We start from the raw sequence: 20367 nt of genomic DNA, 5'->3' as shown, positions 1-20367 counted from the left end.
TCTGCATAGCAACCTGCAATAGGAAATCTCTTGTTTTCTTGAAAGTACCTTTGGATAGGAAGAAACAATGATCTACTTATCTAAAAATCTTATCATGATATTCTCCAGCAAGTCAGGAATGTAAAAAATGAATTGGAACAAAACATTATTCTAGACAAAAGTATTGTGATGCTTTTGATTACAATTGTATTCATTTTCAGCAAGCTTATACGCTGGAGAGTAAGTACTGATAGAAGGGAAATATTCAGCTGCTAACTAATAACATCCAGTGCACAAATCAGGACAATAACACTGGAGTCATAAGAAATAGAATGAGAACCCAAAGACATGAAGAAGGCTTTAACCAGAAACATTCTGAACACGTTCCTTTAATACAGGCATGTCAAACTCACGACGTCACGTGATGTCGCGCAACGTATCGGGCTGGGTTTGCCATTGCCGGCAATAGGGTGGGTGCAGCTTCCATGTGACGCGTCCAGCCCGCGGGCCGGCAGTTTGACACCCCTGCTTTAATAGAAGCCACTGCCCAAATACATGAATGAATGAGAGCCTAACTACTCTAAATCACTATTCCACTGCAAAGCAGTCTTACAATTGTGATGTTTTTCCTAAAATTCAAGTGGATTATATTTTTCTATAAGATTAATCCATTATTTTGTCTTTTGCTTGCTAGAGAAAACAGAATTTAAGTGTTCTCCATGAGATCCTTTCAGGAATATTAACTGCCTTTTCTGAACCCATCTTGAATGATCAAAACCATTTTAATTTTTTTTATTTTGTATAGTATTAGTTGCTTTATCCAATTTTGGATCATCTCAAAATCTCTACCTCTTAAATCATTAGTAAAATGTTTTAAAAAGTAGAAAACTAAGAATTGAATCTTCTGGATATCTAAGTAATAACTAAATTCAGATTGATGAGAATGCAATACAATGATATTTTCATTTTAATTTTCACTCAGCTATTCAGTTAGCTACCAATATGCCATCCATAACTAATAAAAACATCATGAAGTATTTTGCAAAATGCTTTAGAAATATATAGTGAAAGAAAACCACATAACTATGGAACAGTATGAGCAATTATTATGATTTCATAAAAGCCTTTAGACAAAATTTTAGACTGGAATACAGTAAAGATAAAACATTTCTAAACAATGAATATTGCTCTGTACGATGGTATTAGAACTTACAGCAACATAATGCCTAAGGATGTAGTTGATTTCTCCTGCAATGGCTTTTGATACAAGAAGTCTATGAAATTCAGAAAACTGCTTTGAGCCAATCTCAGCATACATGACTACAATGGGACTTTCAGAGTTTATTCCTGGGTACTTGTGGTCCCCTTTGAACATAAAAGGTTTTGGCCTGGAACAAGAGAATATATATAAATAAAAGCAGTGCTTTATTAAACCAGGTGCCAGAGATATAAGAACATTTTATAAAGGTTACTCTGTCGTCATTCAATATTTGATCACACACAGATGACAACAGAGACACATAGACTTTCAATTCATGTATACATGAAACTTATTGTTCTGTTTTCTGAAATAAGAAAGCCTAATTAATACTCCAAAAGACATAGGTTTTACTGTCCTTGGAAATATGTATACAATGGATATTATCAGAAGAAATTAGGAGAAATACCATGTAGGAGAACCTTAGCTCCAATCCAATGAAAAACAGATGAAATTGAATGGAGAAGGCCTAAATTATAAATTATATATTAAATTATACTTTGATCCAAATTAGCCCAAAATGTTATTTTATTAACAGTTATTTCTGAAAGAATACTATACATCACTAAATGTGAAAGCTATAAAATATACGGAAAAGAATTCTAGGGGCTTGGCTTGCTAAGTCAAGCAGACTGAAGTTTACGAATGAGGACTTTGAAGGAGAGCATTTTTTGCTTGCCTCTTCACATATCAAATTAAATCTTTATTACAGTCAAGACCAGAATAAGGGGAGTGGGGACCTCCCACATATTTTCAATAATCCCTTATTCCTCATTTCTAATTAATCTTCAAAAATCCTCATATTAAATTGTAAAGACTATTTCCATTTCTTAGATCACTATTTTAAAAAAAGATCAAAATGCCCTCATTGGTGCAGTAATCCTGAAATCACAGATAAATATCCATTCCTTTCAAGATCACATCCACATTTCCCAAGTAATATTGAATCATTCAAAATGAGCAAGAATGTTTTATCGGGGTTTACATATTCTCCAGAAATAATATCTACATAAAGATGTCATTTATTAAAATGAGATCTTTAGGGTATCTTGGCAAAAAAACAAAAACAACCTTTTGGATGCTGTCTGTATGAGTGTTCCAAGTCTTTCGGCTTCACAAGTCTTCTCCCCATGAACAACAAAGAATGCATTGCATTGTTCTGGTGCAGGCTCATCAGCAGCTATCTGTATTAAAATGTATCTGTTTTAATAAAATGATGATAGCCTCCATCTCATCTTAATCAGAGCAATGGGATCTTCTTGTACAGTATCTTCGTGCATTCATTTATACAGCATAATTTGAAATGTTAAAGAGGAATCATTTTGACTGGCTATAACTTGAATGAGAACTTTTTCATAATTTTTCTGCTTTCAGTCCAGGTAGATACAAACAAGTAATATAGAATCAACGTCTCCAATCTTTTCAGACATACATCCCACAAAGAAATTGTAACTTCATTTACAATTGAGGAAATAAATCATCACTGAGCTATATAAAAAACAGGAAACAATCTTATAATAATCTGGTTTCATTTCTTCTCCTACCCCTTTTAGCACTTTTTTCTCTTTGCAAATTTGTTTTATTTTCATGCATACTCATAGTAAGAATGGCAGTCAAATAAGAAAGATAAAAAAGGAGTTATTTGCTTTTGCAATTTTAGCTGTTCCAATCTAAACAGGAGGATTTCCATGCAATAATTTTACAGAATTATGATTTCTTTGTTTTTCGATTGGGAGCAAAATGGAAGGATAGAGAATAGCTATTAGGATAACACCAAATTTGATGCCAATTAATTTAATCAATTTTAATAATGAGAATGCAACTTTAAGGTTTAGTCCTAATAGGTTAAAAGGAAAAGCGACCTGTTATTTTTCTATTGCATTATTGCTTAAAAAAAAACATACAACATAAAGTCCCCAAGGTTTTATCTAACCTGCTGAAAGGCTTGAACTGTGGCTGAATAAGAGCGTAAAGACAAAGCAAATTTCAACAGGTTCCGCTGCAAAGGTGAAAGACTCTGGGAAGCAGCTTGCAGCACTGCATTGTAAGAGGAATAATCACTACCTGCCAATAAACAAGATACATTATTTAGTTTTTAGGGGAAGACAAGAAGGACTTCAAACAAGGCTTCTTCCAATAAGGAATACAATTGCCTAGGGTAAAATGCAAAATCATAACATAAAATAAAGAATCCATTAATAATTAAGGCAGGCCTAATATCACTGCTGTCCACATAGCCTGCAGAACAGTCAGATCTTCTGACTATAAATATTAAATATAACATTCTGCAGTTATAATGAAGTTATTTAATTAAAAAAAAACAATCTTCTAGGCTAAATAATTTATCTAACTGATAAACCAAACAAGGATAAAAACAATTACCATCATGATTAGATGACTGAAAGTTTTGGCAAGTCTCAACAAAATTCCAGAATTTCTCGTTATCTTCTTCTGCTAAAAATTCACTGGAAAAAAATAGTCTCATTTAAAAAAGGTAGCACTGTATCCATTAAAATTTAAAAATGGAGAAAACACTGCAGTTTAGAAGACGTTGATTCAAATGTCATTTTGTTATGAATTCACTGGGCATTTTTAAGCAAAACAGTGCTCTTAGCTTACCTGCATATATTTACAATATTGAATTTATATATTGATTCATCAACTTTCTAAGACAATCCAACTCATAGCAACATATGATAATAGTATTAAGACATACAAGACTGTAACATGAATAAATGAGATTTTATATATATATATATATATATATATATATATATATATATATATATATATATATATATATATACACATAAAATGTTTCAGGGGAAAAAAGACACTGTCAACATTTTTACCTTGCTTCAAGTAACAGAGGTGTTGAAAACCACTTAGTAGTTAAGGATGTTGTAACAGCTTTTGAATGTGCTTCAACTAGGGAAAAGGTCATCCAAATTCCAATAAGTGCACTTACAGTCCCCATCTTAAAAAAGCACTAAAAAAGTGAAAATATGAATTTTTAAAATTCAGTCCTTAAGAAATGTAAACCATCCACCCATAGTAAAAAGATTTCCAATGATTATCAAAAAAAATTCTATGCAAAAATTGAAAGAACTTACAGGACAGATGTAATGATAATAAAATCTATGCTACAGAAATTTCAACATCCATTATTCCTGTATACTAACATTGCTAAAGAAAAATAGAAGAAAATCCAGTAACACTTAGACAATTGAGAATCTTGATTTAAATTACAGATCAGGAGTAACCAGTCTGGTGCCCTCATGTGTCAGATAATTATCCTTAAATGCTGGCCACATAAGGTAGGGGTTTATTGAAGTTTAACCCAGTGGAGTTCCAGAGGAAATTGGGAATAGTTCCTGAAGTTCTGGTGCAGTTTGTTCAATTCTTAGTCATTTTTTGTAATAAGAAAGTGACAGCAGTTTCAGATTGGAATATGGCTGTGCAGACTTTCTATGCATGGATGGTCCCCTGATGTTCAAAGGAACTGCAGGGTATGAAGTGGTTTATGATACAACTAGAGCACTGTTGATGAAACAGTATCACTTGGTGGGAACTTCAGAAATATACCTTCTCTGTCATGGCCCTTGCCTTATGATAGAGCCACCCCCAGTCCCACCAGAGATGCATGTAGTTCCAAACCTGCTGGCCTTCAGGAAAAATGTGAAAATCTGGCTTTCCCGGGTAAAGGGATCAGGATGTGAGGCAGTTGATGGTGTGATTGAATATGGATGTCAGTTTTATCAAAGCATCAGTGCTTTTGCATTCAAATAGTTTATAATTGTATTGTGTTTTGTGTATTTGTTAGCCTTCCAGAGTTCCTACTAGTGGATGGATAGCCGTATTATTTGTTTAATACAATAAATATATAAACACAAAGTTGTAGGCACCAAAATCACCAGATACAAATTCCCATCACAGACTTTTCCGCTCCTCATTCTTCTACCTCCCGACACATAGAAAGGGTTTCTGCGTTTCAGATTCTCATTACTTCCATAGAAAGTCACAGATCATTTAGATTTCGTAAAAAATCGGACGATGCCTTAACGCTCCATTTCCAACTGCCAAACTAGCAAGTTTTTTTTTTTTTTTAAAGTCCTAATTGCTTAAGCACATTACATGACACTGGCACAAAAACCAGGAGGCACTTTCTTTGCAAATACAGGAAAAAGAAACGGGGTGAGCACATTATCAGTCTAAAACCGATGGCAGGTTATTGTGCATAACTAAACTTAACATGATCCCCTAACGCGTGACAGACCAGATATGCTGCAGTTTCTATTATGCCCACCCAACGCAAGCGTGAGGATTCGGGATGAAAACAATCCAGGACATCTGGCTAGGGGAAATGCTGACGTAAAGTTTAGCAGGACAGTAGGGTTCCTTGAGGCAGAGCTTGTCCTCGAGGCCAGTCCTTCCCTCGATCCACTGCCTTACCTGCTGCTTAAGGAGCGGCGAGATCCCCCCGGCAACGTTCCCAACACCAAAAGCGCTATGACGCGCACTGACGCCGAAGGAGCTCACTCGGGAGCGTTGCTTCCGCTGCTGCAGCAAACCACCCTACCCCACCGTCAGAACGATTGAGTCTCGGGTGCCCCGCCCACAGTGGTGAGACTTTCGCCTCGTTGTGTGCGGCCATTGGCTGAGCCCCTGGTGGCGAAAAGACCCTTGGGAATTGCAGTTCGAGATCCGCACGGCTGCTAAGTCAAGTGTCGCGAGATAGCAAGAAAAAAAAGAGAGAAATTTAATTGGCCGCCTAGAAGGCTTGTCTCCGCCTACTAGCCCCAGGATTGGCTGCCCTTTTCCAGGTATACGACTTCGGAAGGCAAAGCTGGGCTTTCGGGTTCGCCAAAAGACGGTGGGAAGTTGGCTTCCGACGTCTTCTCATTAAATAACGTGTTTTCTAATGTTTGTCTCTCTTTTGTGAAGTAGCTAAAGTGCTGCAAATATCGCCGTGTTCTTCCGGGATCCTGGATTATTTTGCCGTTCTGCCTGTGAATATATTCTCATTTACATTCACAAATAAGGAAATCTCTTTCATTGAGTACCAACTCTCTGCATGTAGAGAGTTGTGCAACAGAATATAGGAGTGTTCCGTTCCATTCCATCCTGTTCAACGTGTTTAGGTTACCTATACAGCACAGCCTGGAGAAATCTCAGAAAACAGAAAAGTGAGCATTGCATTGCATTATTACTTAAATGCTGGCCAGGATAATTTTCTGTTCCAGTTTTTTTTAGCCAAACTTATCATTTAAGCTTTTTTTCTCACAAATGAAAGCCCCTGTCCCTTTTCACACTTTTTTTAAGCAATGCACATGAAAGCAGAGGTCAGATTCTAAAGACCTATGTTTTTAGACTGCAATTACAAGAAGGTAACATTGCTCTATCCACAATCTATTTCTGTAGTCAGCTCATTTATTATATGACTCCTCCAATAAGCATGAATTTCTGAGGGTCAGAGCTTTTATTGCGAATCCCCCAAATTCACAGTTCATTCAAGCACTGAAAAACAAGTTATGCTAATAGGGAGCCACTACATTATAATTGAAAAAAATGTATCTAGTGTCAATTCATGCTGGATTATGCAAGACTAGACGTGAACTAACAAAAAATAAAAAGGGCGTTCAATCTTTGTTACCATTGACCGACAGCAACCCAATTTCCCGCCGTCTTCTAGGAACAGGAGAGCCGCACTCTGCCTCCCAAAGCTGTCTCCACGGGAGATAGTCAGCCAATCCTGTGGCTAGTGGGCGGAGACAAGCGTAGCTGTTCCGCCTCCTTGTAGAAGACCAATCGCATTTCTTTCTTTTGCCTCAACATCTCGCGACACCTGACTTAGCCGCCGTTCGGATGTCGAACTGCAACTCCCAAGACTCTTTTGACACCCGCGGCTCAGCCAATGGCCGCGCACAACGAGGCGAAAGTATCACCACGGTAGGCGGGACACCTCGAGACCCAATCGATCTGAAGGGGGAGGGGTGGTTTGCTGCAGCAGCGGAAGCAACAATCCTGACTGAGCCCCCTCGGTGTCAGTGCTGGTCGTAGTGCTTCTGCGAGTTTTTCCGGAGGGATTCCGCCGCGCCCTCCTCAGCAGGTAAGTCATGGGTCGAGGGAAGGGCTGGCCTTGAAGATAGGGGTCTGCCTGAAGCCCTCATCGTTCCTTCTAGTCACGGATCAGTAGCTATTAACCCGAGTGATCCCTTTCTCTTTTCTCCTAGAGGCTGTGCGCGGGAGGTTGTCGGTAGCTGCAGCTTTTTTATTCTGTCTGAACATCCGGGTCCCTTATTCTGCGCGTCTGTTTCACATAGTGACCAGGGAGGGATGGGAGGCGGGCTTTAGCTGGCCCTAATTAGCCATTACTTATTTTCTTATTGGTAACCAGGCGTAGCCAATCTGGACTTCCCTATTGGTTGGCACGTAGTGCTTTTCTTTGATTCGGATTGGTAAACTGCTGGAAGATAAGATTTTCCAATTGGCCGGTGAGAGAAGGGGCTGGACTTTAACGGCGAAGCCAGTGGGCCGAACTTATTTCAAGAGAATAATTCCGCCCAGATCTGAGAGAAAGGGAGGAGCTTCATGGGACGCCTCTGGCTGGGGTCTGATTGTGGGCTTTGCCGCTAGTTGTGGGAGCATTTTTCCGTTCGTCATGATTCGCTTTTCGTCGGAGAGCTTTACCTTCAAAGCTCTTCCTATCGCGACATTCTCCGAAACAGAAAGTTGGAAACAGCCTTTAGCCTAGACTGCCTTATTTGGAAGGCGAAGTTCCCATTACTATCGGGCGCGAGGCTAGGTCGCCTTGGAGCGGCTGCGAGCCACATTTCGTTTAAATATAAATTTGTAACATGTAGAATAGAAGTTGCAGCACTATGTTCACCCTGGGTGTCCTAACAGCCTGCATTAGGGCAAGCCTGCAATGTAGTTTGTGAGTCCAGGAGACTGAAAGCTTAACGAGAAACGCAGGGAACCTAATCGCGGGCTAGGACCACTGACTGAGTCTTCGGAAAATTTCAACAAAAAGTACCAATATAATGTGGATCCATGGTGTGATAAAAATGGCACCATTTTTACAATTTAAGACTATTGATTAAGAAATATCTGCTTGCAGTTCTCAGAAATAACCAATTTTTCCTCTTCAGTCTGGCACCTGTTAGTTAGACAGTGGTGTTCCTTGTTATGCTTTCATTCTCAGACTTTGAAACAGAAATGTTTTATATCCACTAGGAAGGAAGAAACAATTTAGAGGACACACTGTTCTTAACGCTTTGAGAACTACTATCTATCCCTCATTTAGCTCAGCTACCCAGCCAGCCATCCTCTCCTAAATTAGTTTAATGAGGATTATTTCCAGAAACATGTATATAAAATTGCATTACTTTACAAAAATATGAAGTCAGTGATAGTTATCTGCAGTTTCAGGCTTATACAAGTTCATGATTATGAAGTGGTATTTATTACGCTTCCTAAAACTGATTTCAATAGAAAAAACTTACTCCAAACACATTTAAAACTTCTTTCTCTGCAAACTTAATTGGTTATCTCTGAACACAGTGCAACTTATTTTGGAATAAACAGAACTAGTTGATTTGTTTGACATTACTATTTAGCATTGATAGCTGTCTCCTGAATGTCTTGTGGGAAGTCAGCCCCTGAGAGAAGGAAATATTAAAAGGGCAGAAAAATATATTTCCTCAAAGGATCTTAAAGAGGCAGAAAAGCATGCCCAGTTTTCTTAATAGCCCCAAGTCTTCCTCCCCCAAGCAGAAACCAGCTCTGTAGAAATGCAGATGTAAACCATTCAGGAAGGTTGAAGCTAGAAGATTAAAAAGACAAAAGACACCTAAAATCTATATACCCCACACAAACTCTTAAGACAGGACATAATAGGATTAAACCACAGATGCCAAAAATGCACACTCAGACTCAGGTCAAAGTTCATGCCACAGGAACAACTCCAAACAAAAGACTTAAGAAGGTATAAAAACCAACTCCCTACATGTGCTCTTTCTCTTTTCTTCCAGAGCCATCTTTCTGTCTGGCTCTCCTCTTCAATAAACTGCAATCTTCCTTCTAAAGCAGTTGCCGCCATGTTGTTTATTCCCGGCTTGGACTGAACCATAATGAAGACTTTTCCTTCAACAGTCTAAAAACTGATTTGATTTCCAGCTGCTGTTGCATTCATACATTTATTTTATTATAAACATAATTGAGCTGCTTGAACTATATAACTGGAATTTTGGTTTGAGAGTGCTTTACAAGTCAATTGTAAATAACAATATGATAAAAGCAAAAATGCAGGCAATAGATTTCACTGAGAATTCTCACAAAAGTATTCCATAATGTGTGCATCTGAATTTCTTACAACTGCATGTTTGCTTCACAGGTGGAAATGAGTTCTCAGCAGTTTCCCCGTACTGGAGCCCCTCCCACAAGTCTAGGTCCAGTTCCTCCAATCTCCACCAGTGGATCTATTGGACTGATAAATCCAGCAACAACAGGTAAGGCATTTTTACCAAGAATGATGTTCCATGGAAGTAAATCTACTGAAACTAAATAGAATGTTTACAGAGTTTAATAAATTGTCACCTTTCATAATAGTTCAATTTTTCTATACTGTTTTTTCCCCTTCTCCGGTAGTGAGTGATGAATCTAATCGAGAATTGGAAGTGACTCCCAGAGATCATGTGGTTCCTGCTGGCTCTCTTCAGTCCCGTGAAGAGAAGCAGGAAACAGTGGTAGTTCGACCATATCCACAAGTGCAAATGTTGACTCAACACCATACAGTGCCATCTGGTGTACCAGTTACAGTGGCAGCTCCTCCAACTCATTTGGCTCCAACAGTGTCACTTCCCTTTCCTGAGGGGCTTATCAAGGTAATGAAATTTTGTATACTACCCAAAATGTTTTATAGATAGCACTTGCCACCAGCAAGATAAACAAAAATGTTTAAAAATATGTCAGATAAATATTGGAAATGTAATCACAAACCAGGAACTTTTTATCATTTATGGTGGACATGTGTTAAAGCAAAGAAATATTGGACAAAAATACATACTTGGTTAGAAAAGATGCTGGGGAAACATGTAGACTTTAAACCTGATTTTTTCTTATTAGGGGTATTTATTTGTTTGAATTATAAAATCCAAGGGCACTTCAGCATTTTCACTTTCTACTACTTTGTCTATTTTGTGGTCTCACCAGTTATTACTTGCAGGCAAATGGTATTTCTTGAAGATATTCCAATGCACCATTGTTGTTACTTTATCACGCCAAGGTGTGTAGTCAATCTGTGTGATCTTGTGGCAGCTAATTTCAGCTTTGCAGAGGCAGCTGTCTTGCTGTCCGTTTCTGTCTTTATTAAGGAATAGGATGTACACTGTTCCAAGTAAAGCTGCCTTTTGCAATTGATTGATGAATTATTATTACAGTTCATTGCTAAGTCAGCCAGATGTTCAGATTGGATTTGGCATTTTTGTCTATCAAGTTCTTTCCAAGGATTTGGGATTGGCAGATGTGGATGTTTGATGGTGTGACAGATATCATTGCAGGATATAAACTGTTCCCAAGTAAAGCCAACTTTTGCAGTTGATTGATAGTGAATTTGTCAATGCTGAAGCACATAGTGCTTCAGTTGTTTTAGGTTGCACCCAAGGTGCCTATGACTATGGTACTACCTTTGCTTTCTTTTGCCACAGTTGTTCTACTTCTATTTGTAGGTCTTAATATTTAGTTATCTTCTCTAGTTCCTTCTGTTCCATTCTGCTGTCTCCAAGTACTGCCACATCCACTATCCAGACTTTTTTGTCTTATTGACAATTGTTAACTGCTAGATGTGGCAGGTGCCTATCTGTTTGAATTCCAAAATCCCAGGGTAAATTTAGCTTCTTCATTTTCTATTACTTTCTCTATTATATAATCCCACAAGTTCTTGCTTGCAGGCAAATGATATTTCTTACAGATCTTCCAATGCACCATTGTTGCTACTCTGTCATGCCATTGCTTGTAGTCAGCCTGTGCAATGTTCTTGCAGCAGCTAACTAAGTGGTCCACTGTTTCTTCAGCTTCTTTGCATAGGTGGTGCTTGCTGTCTTTTAGTGTTTCAATTCTAACTTCTAAGGCAGTGGTACACAATGACATCCAAATATTGCCAAATTCCAACTACCTTAGCAACATGGCCGTAGGAAGGGATGATGAGAGTTTATAACGCAGCAATATCTGAAAAGCTATTTGTTGCCTGCTCCTGCCACAAGGAAAAATAACTGTTACACACTCATATTATTTCTATGTAAAAAGCAAACAATTGTATCTTTATGTTATTTGCAGTCTTCTTTGAAGACCGGAATACCCAGTCGTCCTATTGCACCAGCACCACCAGCACCACCATCTACTCTGTCTGGTCCCACCAAAGTCCCTGGGCAGGTTAATGTAACAATGGAGAGTAGCATCCCACAGGCATCTGCTATTCCTGTAGCAACAATAAGTGGACAACAGGTATTATTTTTTTTTCCTGCTCAAATACAATGCTTATTTCTTAAGGCTATGGAAGAGAATGAAAAAGCCTTGAATACGCTTCTACTGTAAAGATGTATACTTAAATTTTACTTTTGTATTTGCTTTCAAACTTCAGATTAACCATAGTTATTGTAATTGTATAATAACGATACAATTAAGTTAATTGTAGTTTGTGAATTAAACTTTTCCCATCAATTCTACACAAGATTTTTCATGTAATTTTTAAAAAGAATTATTTTATTTTATATGCAGGGGCATCCCAATAGCGTGCACCACATTATGACAACCAATGTTCAGATGTCAATTATCCGAAGTAGTGCTCCTGGACCTCCCTTACATATTGGAGCTTCTCACTTGCCTCGAGGTAGTAAATTTAATTGTATTTTCTTGTAGCAAATGATTATATAGCAATCTCATTTGGGTAAGTTTTAGATACGGTTAATATAGATGTTACTCCTAAAGTGAAGCATCTAGAGAAGGCTGGAGTTGAATCTGAAGCAATTCTATTTAACTACGTTCTCATGAGTAGATATCATAATACATCTTTGTGTTATGAAATTTTTCATTGATCTTAAAAAAATTCAGTTGCTTAGGACATATCACAGTATGGTTATGATTGTATGTTAAGGTTGACTGCAGTTAAAGTCACTGAGATTCCCACTTCAAGTCCCATTAAAGAAATTAATCTTGAAGTGCATTCACATTATGCTAAGTTCTAAGAAGAACAGTTGTTTAGGTTTGTCTTAGCAGTCTGATTGAAATGGTGACGTTATAGTTCATGGTTTACCACAGTGTATGAGCCACTGTAATTTATCCAAACAATTATCAAAATAAGTCAGACTTATCTTCTTTGAAAGCAGGATATATGTTCCATTGGGCAATTGTAAGAAGTGGCTGAATTTCTTTGATATAATCATAGAAACATGGGGAGGATGTTCTGACATTAAATAACTTCAGATCTTCTGAACCAGATGGATAATGTTTTATACATATAGTGGTATTTGTTCTGCTGAAGTCATATGGTCTTTCTCTATTTCTCCATTTTTCAAGGATAACATAAAAAAGGTTTAACCAGGTCAACAGCATATTTCCTTAATAATAATATTTTTTTCTAATAACTCCTAATAATTATGAACATAACATATCATAAATAATTGCAGATAAGCCAATAATTTTAGGTGTCAAAACTTGGGTTCAGGATATCTGTAAGTATATACACTATAACATTTTAGAAGTAACGGCATATTCTGAATATACTCTGGAATAAGACCATCTGTGGGTAAGCCAATCTTCAAATTTTTAGTCAAAATGCCATAAAAATGTGCTACCCACAGATAAGCTGCCCTTAAAAATTTGTGGAATCTAAATCATAAGTCTATTGTGAAAATTAAAGCATAAAAAAAGTCTTCCTAGTGTGGTCATATGAAAGTTTCCTGATAATTCTGGCTAGCCTCCTGTGTGTAGTTGAATTGACTTTGGCATTGGACAGAGCCTACACTGAGTGCTGGTTCAAGATTACAGAAAATTGAAGAAATATGAAGGAGTATCCAGTATCATCAGGAAATATTTATATGACCAAACTAAGGAGACTGAATATATCTAGCCTTGAAAAGAGACTAGGTATGGATAAATCTACCACTGCTTAAGGTTCTGAGAGAAAGTTGCATGGAAAAAAGTTCTCTATGGTCTCTGTCATCCCATATGCAGGAGTCAGAATAATGGCCTTAAAGGGAAGGCAAATTACAATTAAATGTTAGCATTTTTTTCCTTATGATAATGGAATTGATAATGAAACCAACTTCCAAGGGAAATGATGTGCTCTCCTTCACTGGATAGATTAACCACTTGGTGGTTTGTTAGGAATGCTCTAATTTGGAGTTCTGCACAAGATGTTGGATTGGATGGCCCAATTGGCTTCTTCCAATCTGTGGTTTTAAGTATGGCTAATCTCACTGTTGTATACAGTTGGAATCATGTGTACTGGTAGTATTCCTTCTTAGTTTTTTTATCATGTCTCCTGCATAAAAGATGCAACTAATCTGACACTTTTAAAATGGAACATTAAATGTTGTTCAGTCATATGAGTTTGGTTTCTTTCAGGTGCAGCTGCTGCTGCTGTGATGTCAAGTTCTAAAGTAACAACTGTCTTGAGGCCAGCTTCACAGTTGCCAAATACAGCAACAGCTCAACCAGCAGTTCAGCATATCATTCATCAACCTATCCAGGCAAGTGGCAGTCATGAGGTATTGTCATTTAATTGTTTTAATGCTTCTCTGTTGTCTCTTTCAGTAAGAAATCACTTTGCAGATTTGGTGGCTCACTGCATAAATAATCTGGGAAATCTGGCAACTTCTTATAGGAATAGTTTTGGAGAAATTACTGTAAATAAAATATACTTAATAATGAACTTCAAGATGCCTTTCTATTTAAGAGCTTCAGTGTGGTAGTTGATTAATTTTTGAAACTTATTTATATGTAAAGTATTTTTTTATTCTTTTAAGGTTGGTCATACATTTTTTTCTTTTCTACTGCTCTAAAAATAATGCCTTCTGACAATTTTTACCATATTTTATACAGCTTCATATTATTTAGGATATAACTTAAATATCAGGTCTCATTTTTTAAAGAAGCAGATTCTGAAATAGTTGAAAGTTCTTACAATGACAAAATTGCAATGCTGATAAGATGCTATTTTTTTCATGCCTACATAGTCTCGGCCTGCTGTGACAACTTCAAGTACTATTCCGCCTGCTGTAGTTGCAACAGTCTCAGCCACAAGGGCTCAGTCACCTGTTATTACTACAACAACCACACATGCTACAGAATCTACTCTCAGGTAACCGCTACAGAACACGGCATTAAGTAGACCAAGTATATAATTGGAATGTATATATGTATTGGCATGTTGGTCTGTTTGCACTAGAGGATCACTTTGCATGATACTCCTATTTAGAAGCTGTTTCAGATTGCCTTCTTAGATAATTGCTCCATGAGCCAAGCCATTTGTGCACAGTATTTTGCTATGCTAATCAGCTTCCATGCACTGTAAGTTGTCTATGTAATATGAAATCATCCTGATTCATGTTCCAAGAGGATAGTTCTTGCTGTTGACATGTTAATTTAGATAATGCACATCTTAAGTCATGATATCTCTTGTGTCTTTTAATTATCCTAAGTACAATAACCTTTTTTTTAACAGTCGGCCAGCACTGTCAATTCAACAGCACCCACCTTCTGCACCTATCAGTATTCAGCGTCCTGCCCAGCCAAGGGATACAGCAACCAGAATTACTTTACCTTCCCATCCAGCCATAGGAACACAAAAACAACAGCTTCACCCCATGGCTCAGGTAAATTATTATGAATACAACCCAACAGTTCTCCATTGGGGCATTCACAATCACATTTTGAAAGCAAGTGAAGGTTTTTTTAACTTAATAAATTGCATGATCTCAATTGCTGCATATTATGCTCAGTGACAGCTTAACTGAGATCATTTGTTACTTTATTCAGTAAACCATGGCTTTAACCACATATGTTTTGTAAGGGCTAATAGCATGGCGACTAGTGCAAGCTGATACAGTAAGATTTTAAAGCACATTTTCAACAGTTTTTCATATACAACTTTTTTCTCTACAGAAAACAATTTTTAGTACTGGTACTCCAGTAGCAGCAGCAACTGTGGCACCAATTTTAGCAACAAATACTATTCCTTCTGTGACTACAGCTGGTAAGTATCTGTGGTTCAGCATTTCTTCGGAACTATTTGTAAAACTGAAAAACTAGTTTTTAATGTTGCAAAACCCTGCTCAAACAAAATATTTTGTCTTTCACAATAATGAAATGAGTGAGAGTAGCAACGTTTTGGTGGTCATGAGCCATATGAAACATTTTGGGAGAAAGCAATATTGTAGGGGCACAAATAAGGGCTAGAATTTGGGGTATATCCCTTTTAATTAGCCCCACAGTGTAATACCATGTGAACAATACTGCTTGACATTCCTTTTACTTTGCTTCTATCAATAGAATATATTTTCTTGCATAGATTATTCTGTTCTTCTCATCTATATTCATTGACATTTTCTAAACAAAGATTTAATTGTGTTACATTTTTCTTCTAGGTCCCATACCTCACACTCAAGCAGCCACTAGCACAATTGTCACTGTGACTATGCCCTCACATTCATCCCATGCAACAGCTGTGACCACTTCAAACATCCCAGTTGGTGAGTAGGTTCTGTTTTTATATTATACTGTAATTTGATTTGTAATATTTAAGTATTATTTTTGTTTTTCCCAGAGGTAGGCAATTTATTATTTATTAAACTTATATGCCACCAATCTAGCCTAGAGGTGGCTTATAATCATAAAAACAAAATGTTAAAACGATAAATATCACTAAAATTGATTTAAAATTGACAAAATGGGAAGGAAGAGAGCAAGATGCATACAGGGGAAGATAATAGTTCATTAATCACCTCCAGAATGACATGCCCCCAGTGGGGCCCCAGGTCAGTTGGTGGAGCCAGGTCTTCAGGTCTTTTCAGAAGGCCAAAAGGATGGGTGTGAATCTCACATTGGAGGGCATGATGTTTTGGAGGACAGAAAGGGCCCTTTTCCTGTATCCCACCAGTTGGAATTCCTTAGTTGATGCGGTTTACAGCATTCCCCTTTTGCCGACATGGGTGGTTGAGCCACTTCTGTTTGGATGAGATGTTTCCTCAGATAGCCTGGAGCCATGCCGTGAAGGGCTTTAAAGATGATAACCAACATCTTGAATTGGACCCAGAAGCCAACAGCAATGCAACCTGAACCACTATAGGGGCCCCAAGAACTGTCCACATCGCTATATCCTGTACCAGTCGTAGCTTCTGAATACTCAAGAGTAGCTCTGAGTGCTTGAGTGACTGTATGCAGGGACACAAGATCCAGGAAAGGGCACAACTGGCACACAGCATATATTTGTGCAAAGGATCTCCTAGCCACAACTGCCGCCTAACCATGGAAACATTCATCCTGAAGTGAAAATCATATCATTGCCTAAACCTATCTGGTAGTTGCTGTCCTGGAAGCTTTCACCAGTCAGGAGGGACAGGGATCTAATTGATAGGTGGTTACACTAACAGCACTGAACACCCTATCCACTTAATCAGGACCAAGAGGGTCAAACTGTTTCTGGATAACTGGGAAGTCCTTTCCCCAGGCATTCTAATAGACCCGCACCATGCATGGATTCCAATTGAGAACAGATACAAGTGACTGTCCATCAGGTGTTCTATAAATTTTTCTGCATGGCCCCGAAGTTGATCACGTGAGCTGCCTGTCCCAGGAGGGACCTGGTGATTTTGAAACAGGCCACTAGATGACACAAAAAGGGCAGAGAAATAATGATGTTTCACTGCTCTTAACCCCACAAGTAAAGTCTTAATAGAATCATATCTGGTTAGATTCATCCTTCATTTTCCTTCAGTAGCCCTATAGGTATCTCTTTGCCTATATAATACTTTATGAATTGTATATATCACATTTCTACCCAGTTGAAAATGCCTGTTTTCAGCTCTAAATTATCATGGAACATCTTTCTGTTAAAAGGACAATACAGAGAGGTTTGGTTCCCTGAACATCATCTTCTACATAATGTTATTTTTTTAGTCTTAGTTTACTGAGTTTGGTGAATAACTGGATTGTCTCTTATTACTGTGCAGCTAAAGTCGTCCCCCAGCAAATCACACATACCTCTCCCCGCATCCAGTCTGATTATACAGCAGAAAGGAGTAATCTCATTCCCATATCTAGTCACCGTGCATCTCCAAATCCAGTGGCAATGGAAGCTAGAAATGATAATAGGTAACTGAGATTTTTTTATATAGGATCTTAATCTTCTCTACATGGAATCTATATTATTACAGTTTCTAAAACAATTAATCTTTTGTGTAATTCTATTGGATATCTGTTATGATTTTGAAAGAATTAAAATTCCTGGGCACAAACCCATTTAGGTAATGAAGACAGAAAATACCTTGCATTATGTTGCTTCAATAATGTAGATGCAAGGAAATGAAGGATAATTAATAGTAAATACAGGCAATTCTCCACTTACAATCATTCACTTAATGACAGTACAAATTAATGACAACCTTTGGAAATGTCATTTACGATCTAAATTTGAAATTATGACTATCACCCTGCTGTTATGGTCACATGATCACAATTTAGACACTTGGCATCTGGTACGCAGTTAGGAGCTGTTGCAACATTCTGCAGTCATGTGATCGCAATTTGCTATATTTTTAGCCAGTTGGTAAAGATGATTTTGCACTTATGACCATGATAACTTGACTTAGGACTACACGCAATGACTCAACTAATGTCTGCAATAACTCATGACAGATATTCTGTTCTCAACTGTGAGCATAAGTCAAGTACTACCATACCTATAATGCTCCTTGTCAAATGCTGCATGTCAAACCCGGCTGTATTTAGGAATGGATTGTAATATGTATGTGCTTAAAAATGCATTTCTAAAGTTTGTCAAATGTATACAGTGCTGTCCTAGATTAATTACCAACCGAATGGAGAGATTTTTTGTAAAAAAAAAAAAAAAAAAAAACACCAAGGCATTAAACAAGTAATATGTAAAAATCCTTTCCTTTACCCCCATATTTATTCTTTTAATTGGATTATAATGTAGCAAAGTATAGAAAAAAATGAGTTGCTTCCACAAACTTTTCAAATGCCCTTCTAAACTTTTTTTCAAATCTGTTGTCTCCAAATAAGCTAACAAATAAGATCTATAATTTGCATTATAATAAAATGTAGTAATCATAACTATAATTTATTAAATAGATTTAATTGCAAGACTATATTTAATAATTTTCATTTCTACTCCTATAGACAGTCAGTGCCTGTTCAATTTCAGTATTTCTTACCAACATATCCTCCTTCGTATCCTTTGGCTGCCCACACTTACACACCTATTACCAGCTCTGTATCCACTATCCGCCAATATCCCGGTAAGAATTCACTAATTTCTCTAATTTACAATGGTGCTTTACTTAGAACAGCAGTATAACTTTATACATAAAAACAATGTTTAAGGTGAAAGTGTGGCCACCGAACACAGAAGTAGAAAAAGACATTCATCATCTTTTGCTTAATTAAAATAATATAAGAAAACTTTGAAACTGTTAGATATTTATTTATTTATGAAATTTTATTTGCCACCCATCATATCCAACGTCTTTGGCTGGCTTACAACAAAATGTTAGTAATTTATTCAACTAGGTTCTTCAGAGGTAAATAAGCAATCTTAATGGTAGATGACTAATAAAAATCTGAAATCTATATGAAAAATGCCTTTTCAGTGCTTTTCTAAGTGTCCAGGTTAGCCACATGAATTATTTAGTAATAATTACAAACATCATATAAGAGATTAATATTCTGATTTATGCATTGCAAAGAAACAACTCTGGCAATGAGCTTGGATTGAATGTTATGCAAACAAGCTCTCTCCATTGTAAGTATAAATTGCATTGTTGGAAAATACAAGGTAAAACAATCCAATAAGTTTAAGTTCAAAGAATATTGAAACAGATACTTTCTGATTCAAATTCACATCACTGTATTATTACATGAGTTCCGCAATTATATGGTTTGTTTTTATCTATACTAGACTGTATCATCTACTATAATAATTTGGCTAATTAAACATGCTGTGATGAATGGAGCTGGGATATGAATTGACTTATATTTTCTTGAGTTGGTGTAAAAGCAAATAATTTAAGTTTAGTGGCACTAATCATGTTCATGCAAGTTATAATATATTTAGCAACATGAAACAGTATAGTCATTGTGTGGATTTAAAGCTAAACCTGATTCACATAAATCTTAAACTTTTGCAACAATCAAACTACTGATATATAATTACATTATCAGGTATGAAGTGCATTTGAGAACATTGTACTTAATTACTCCCACACAAACCAGAATATTTATTAAGCATGTTGTTCCAGTTTCAGCCCAGGCTCCCAATTCTGCCATAGCAGCTCAGACTGGAGTAGGAGTAGCTTCGACAGTGCATCTTAATCCTATGCAGCTGATGACAGTAGATGCATCCCACGCCCGTCATATACAGGGCATCCAGTCTACACCAATTGGTGCACAGGGGATACAGCCAGCACCCATCAGTGCTCAAGGAATACAGTCTACGCCAATTGGAACCCAAGGCCTACATCCAGCTACACCAATTGGCACTCAAGGTCTTCAAACCACACCACTGGGGCCTCAGCAACCACAAACTGAAACCAAGACATCAGGTTTTTATTTATTCTGATTTATTTGTGATATATAGATATAGATATATTTTCCGGTAATTAGTTTTTTGTAGATTACAACATAAAATTTAAAAGCATAAAAGTAAGATGCAGACATTAAACCTAAAACAAAATCATCAACAGTATAAAAACAAATTTCCATAAAATGTAATACCGTACTTTCTGGCGTATAAGATGACTTTTGCAAGCGTTAAAATCGGCACCGAAGTCGAGGGTCATCTTATACGCCGAGTCGTCGTATACGCCGGAAATAACTGTAGTTTCTGGTGTATA

The 20367-nt window shown here is 37.1% G+C and overlaps 2 protein-coding genes across 8 annotated transcripts in view; one reads left to right on the top strand and one right to left on the bottom strand.

Moving 5' to 3' along the window:
- UGGT1 (UDP-glucose glycoprotein glucosyltransferase 1) overlaps positions 1-5913 on the bottom strand; it is a 50592-nt gene extending 44679 nt beyond the window's left edge. For both annotated transcript variants that reach the window (XM_039347152.1, XM_039347153.1), the window contains exons 1-6: positions 5690-5913; positions 4090-4226; positions 3620-3702; positions 3171-3301; positions 2309-2421; positions 1193-1367 (exon numbers count right to left, since the gene is read on the bottom strand). In XM_039347152.1, the coding sequence (XP_039203086.1) occupies positions 1193-1367; positions 2309-2421; positions 3171-3301; positions 3620-3702; positions 4090-4214 (627 nt within the window). In that variant the 5' untranslated portion in view covers positions 4215-4226; positions 5690-5913. The remainder of the gene's footprint in view (positions 1-1192; positions 1368-2308; positions 2422-3170; positions 3302-3619; positions 3703-4089; positions 4227-5689) is intronic.
- A 1235-nt stretch (positions 5914-7148) lies between these two features.
- Positions 7149-20367, top strand: part of SAP130 (Sin3A associated protein 130) — a 28109-nt gene continuing 14890 nt past the window's right edge. For 2 of the 6 annotated variants that reach the window (XM_039347157.1, XM_039347155.1), the window contains exons 1-13: positions 7155-7346; positions 9633-9747; positions 9887-10122; positions 11573-11740; positions 12014-12125; positions 13862-14004; positions 14473-14597; positions 14961-15111; positions 15401-15491; positions 15883-15987; positions 17467-17608; positions 18656-18774; positions 19774-20076. In XM_039347157.1, the coding sequence (XP_039203091.1) occupies positions 9639-9747; positions 9887-10122; positions 11573-11740; positions 12014-12125; positions 13862-14004; positions 14473-14597; positions 14961-15111; positions 15401-15491; positions 15883-15987; positions 17467-17608; positions 18656-18774; positions 19774-20076 (1804 nt within the window). In that variant the 5' untranslated portion in view covers positions 7155-7346; positions 9633-9638. Of the gene's footprint in view, positions 7347-9632; positions 9748-9886; positions 10123-11572; positions 11741-12013; positions 12126-13861; positions 14005-14472; positions 14598-14960; positions 15112-15400; positions 15492-15882; positions 15988-17466; positions 17609-18655; positions 18775-19773; positions 20077-20367 lie in introns of all 6 variants that reach the window. The other 4 variants (XM_039347159.1, XM_039347156.1, XM_039347158.1 and 1 more) reach the window with 4 other exon arrangements.

This window comes from Crotalus tigris, unplaced genomic scaffold (assembly GCF_016545835.1).
Source record: "Crotalus tigris isolate CLP2741 ecotype Arizona unplaced genomic scaffold, ASM1654583v1 scf7180000018053.2689490, whole genome shotgun sequence".
NCBI lineage: Eukaryota > Metazoa > Chordata > Lepidosauria > Squamata > Viperidae > Crotalus > Crotalus tigris.
The sequence above is the reverse complement of the archived record's forward strand: the minus strand, read 5'-3'. Positions and strand labels throughout refer to the sequence as shown.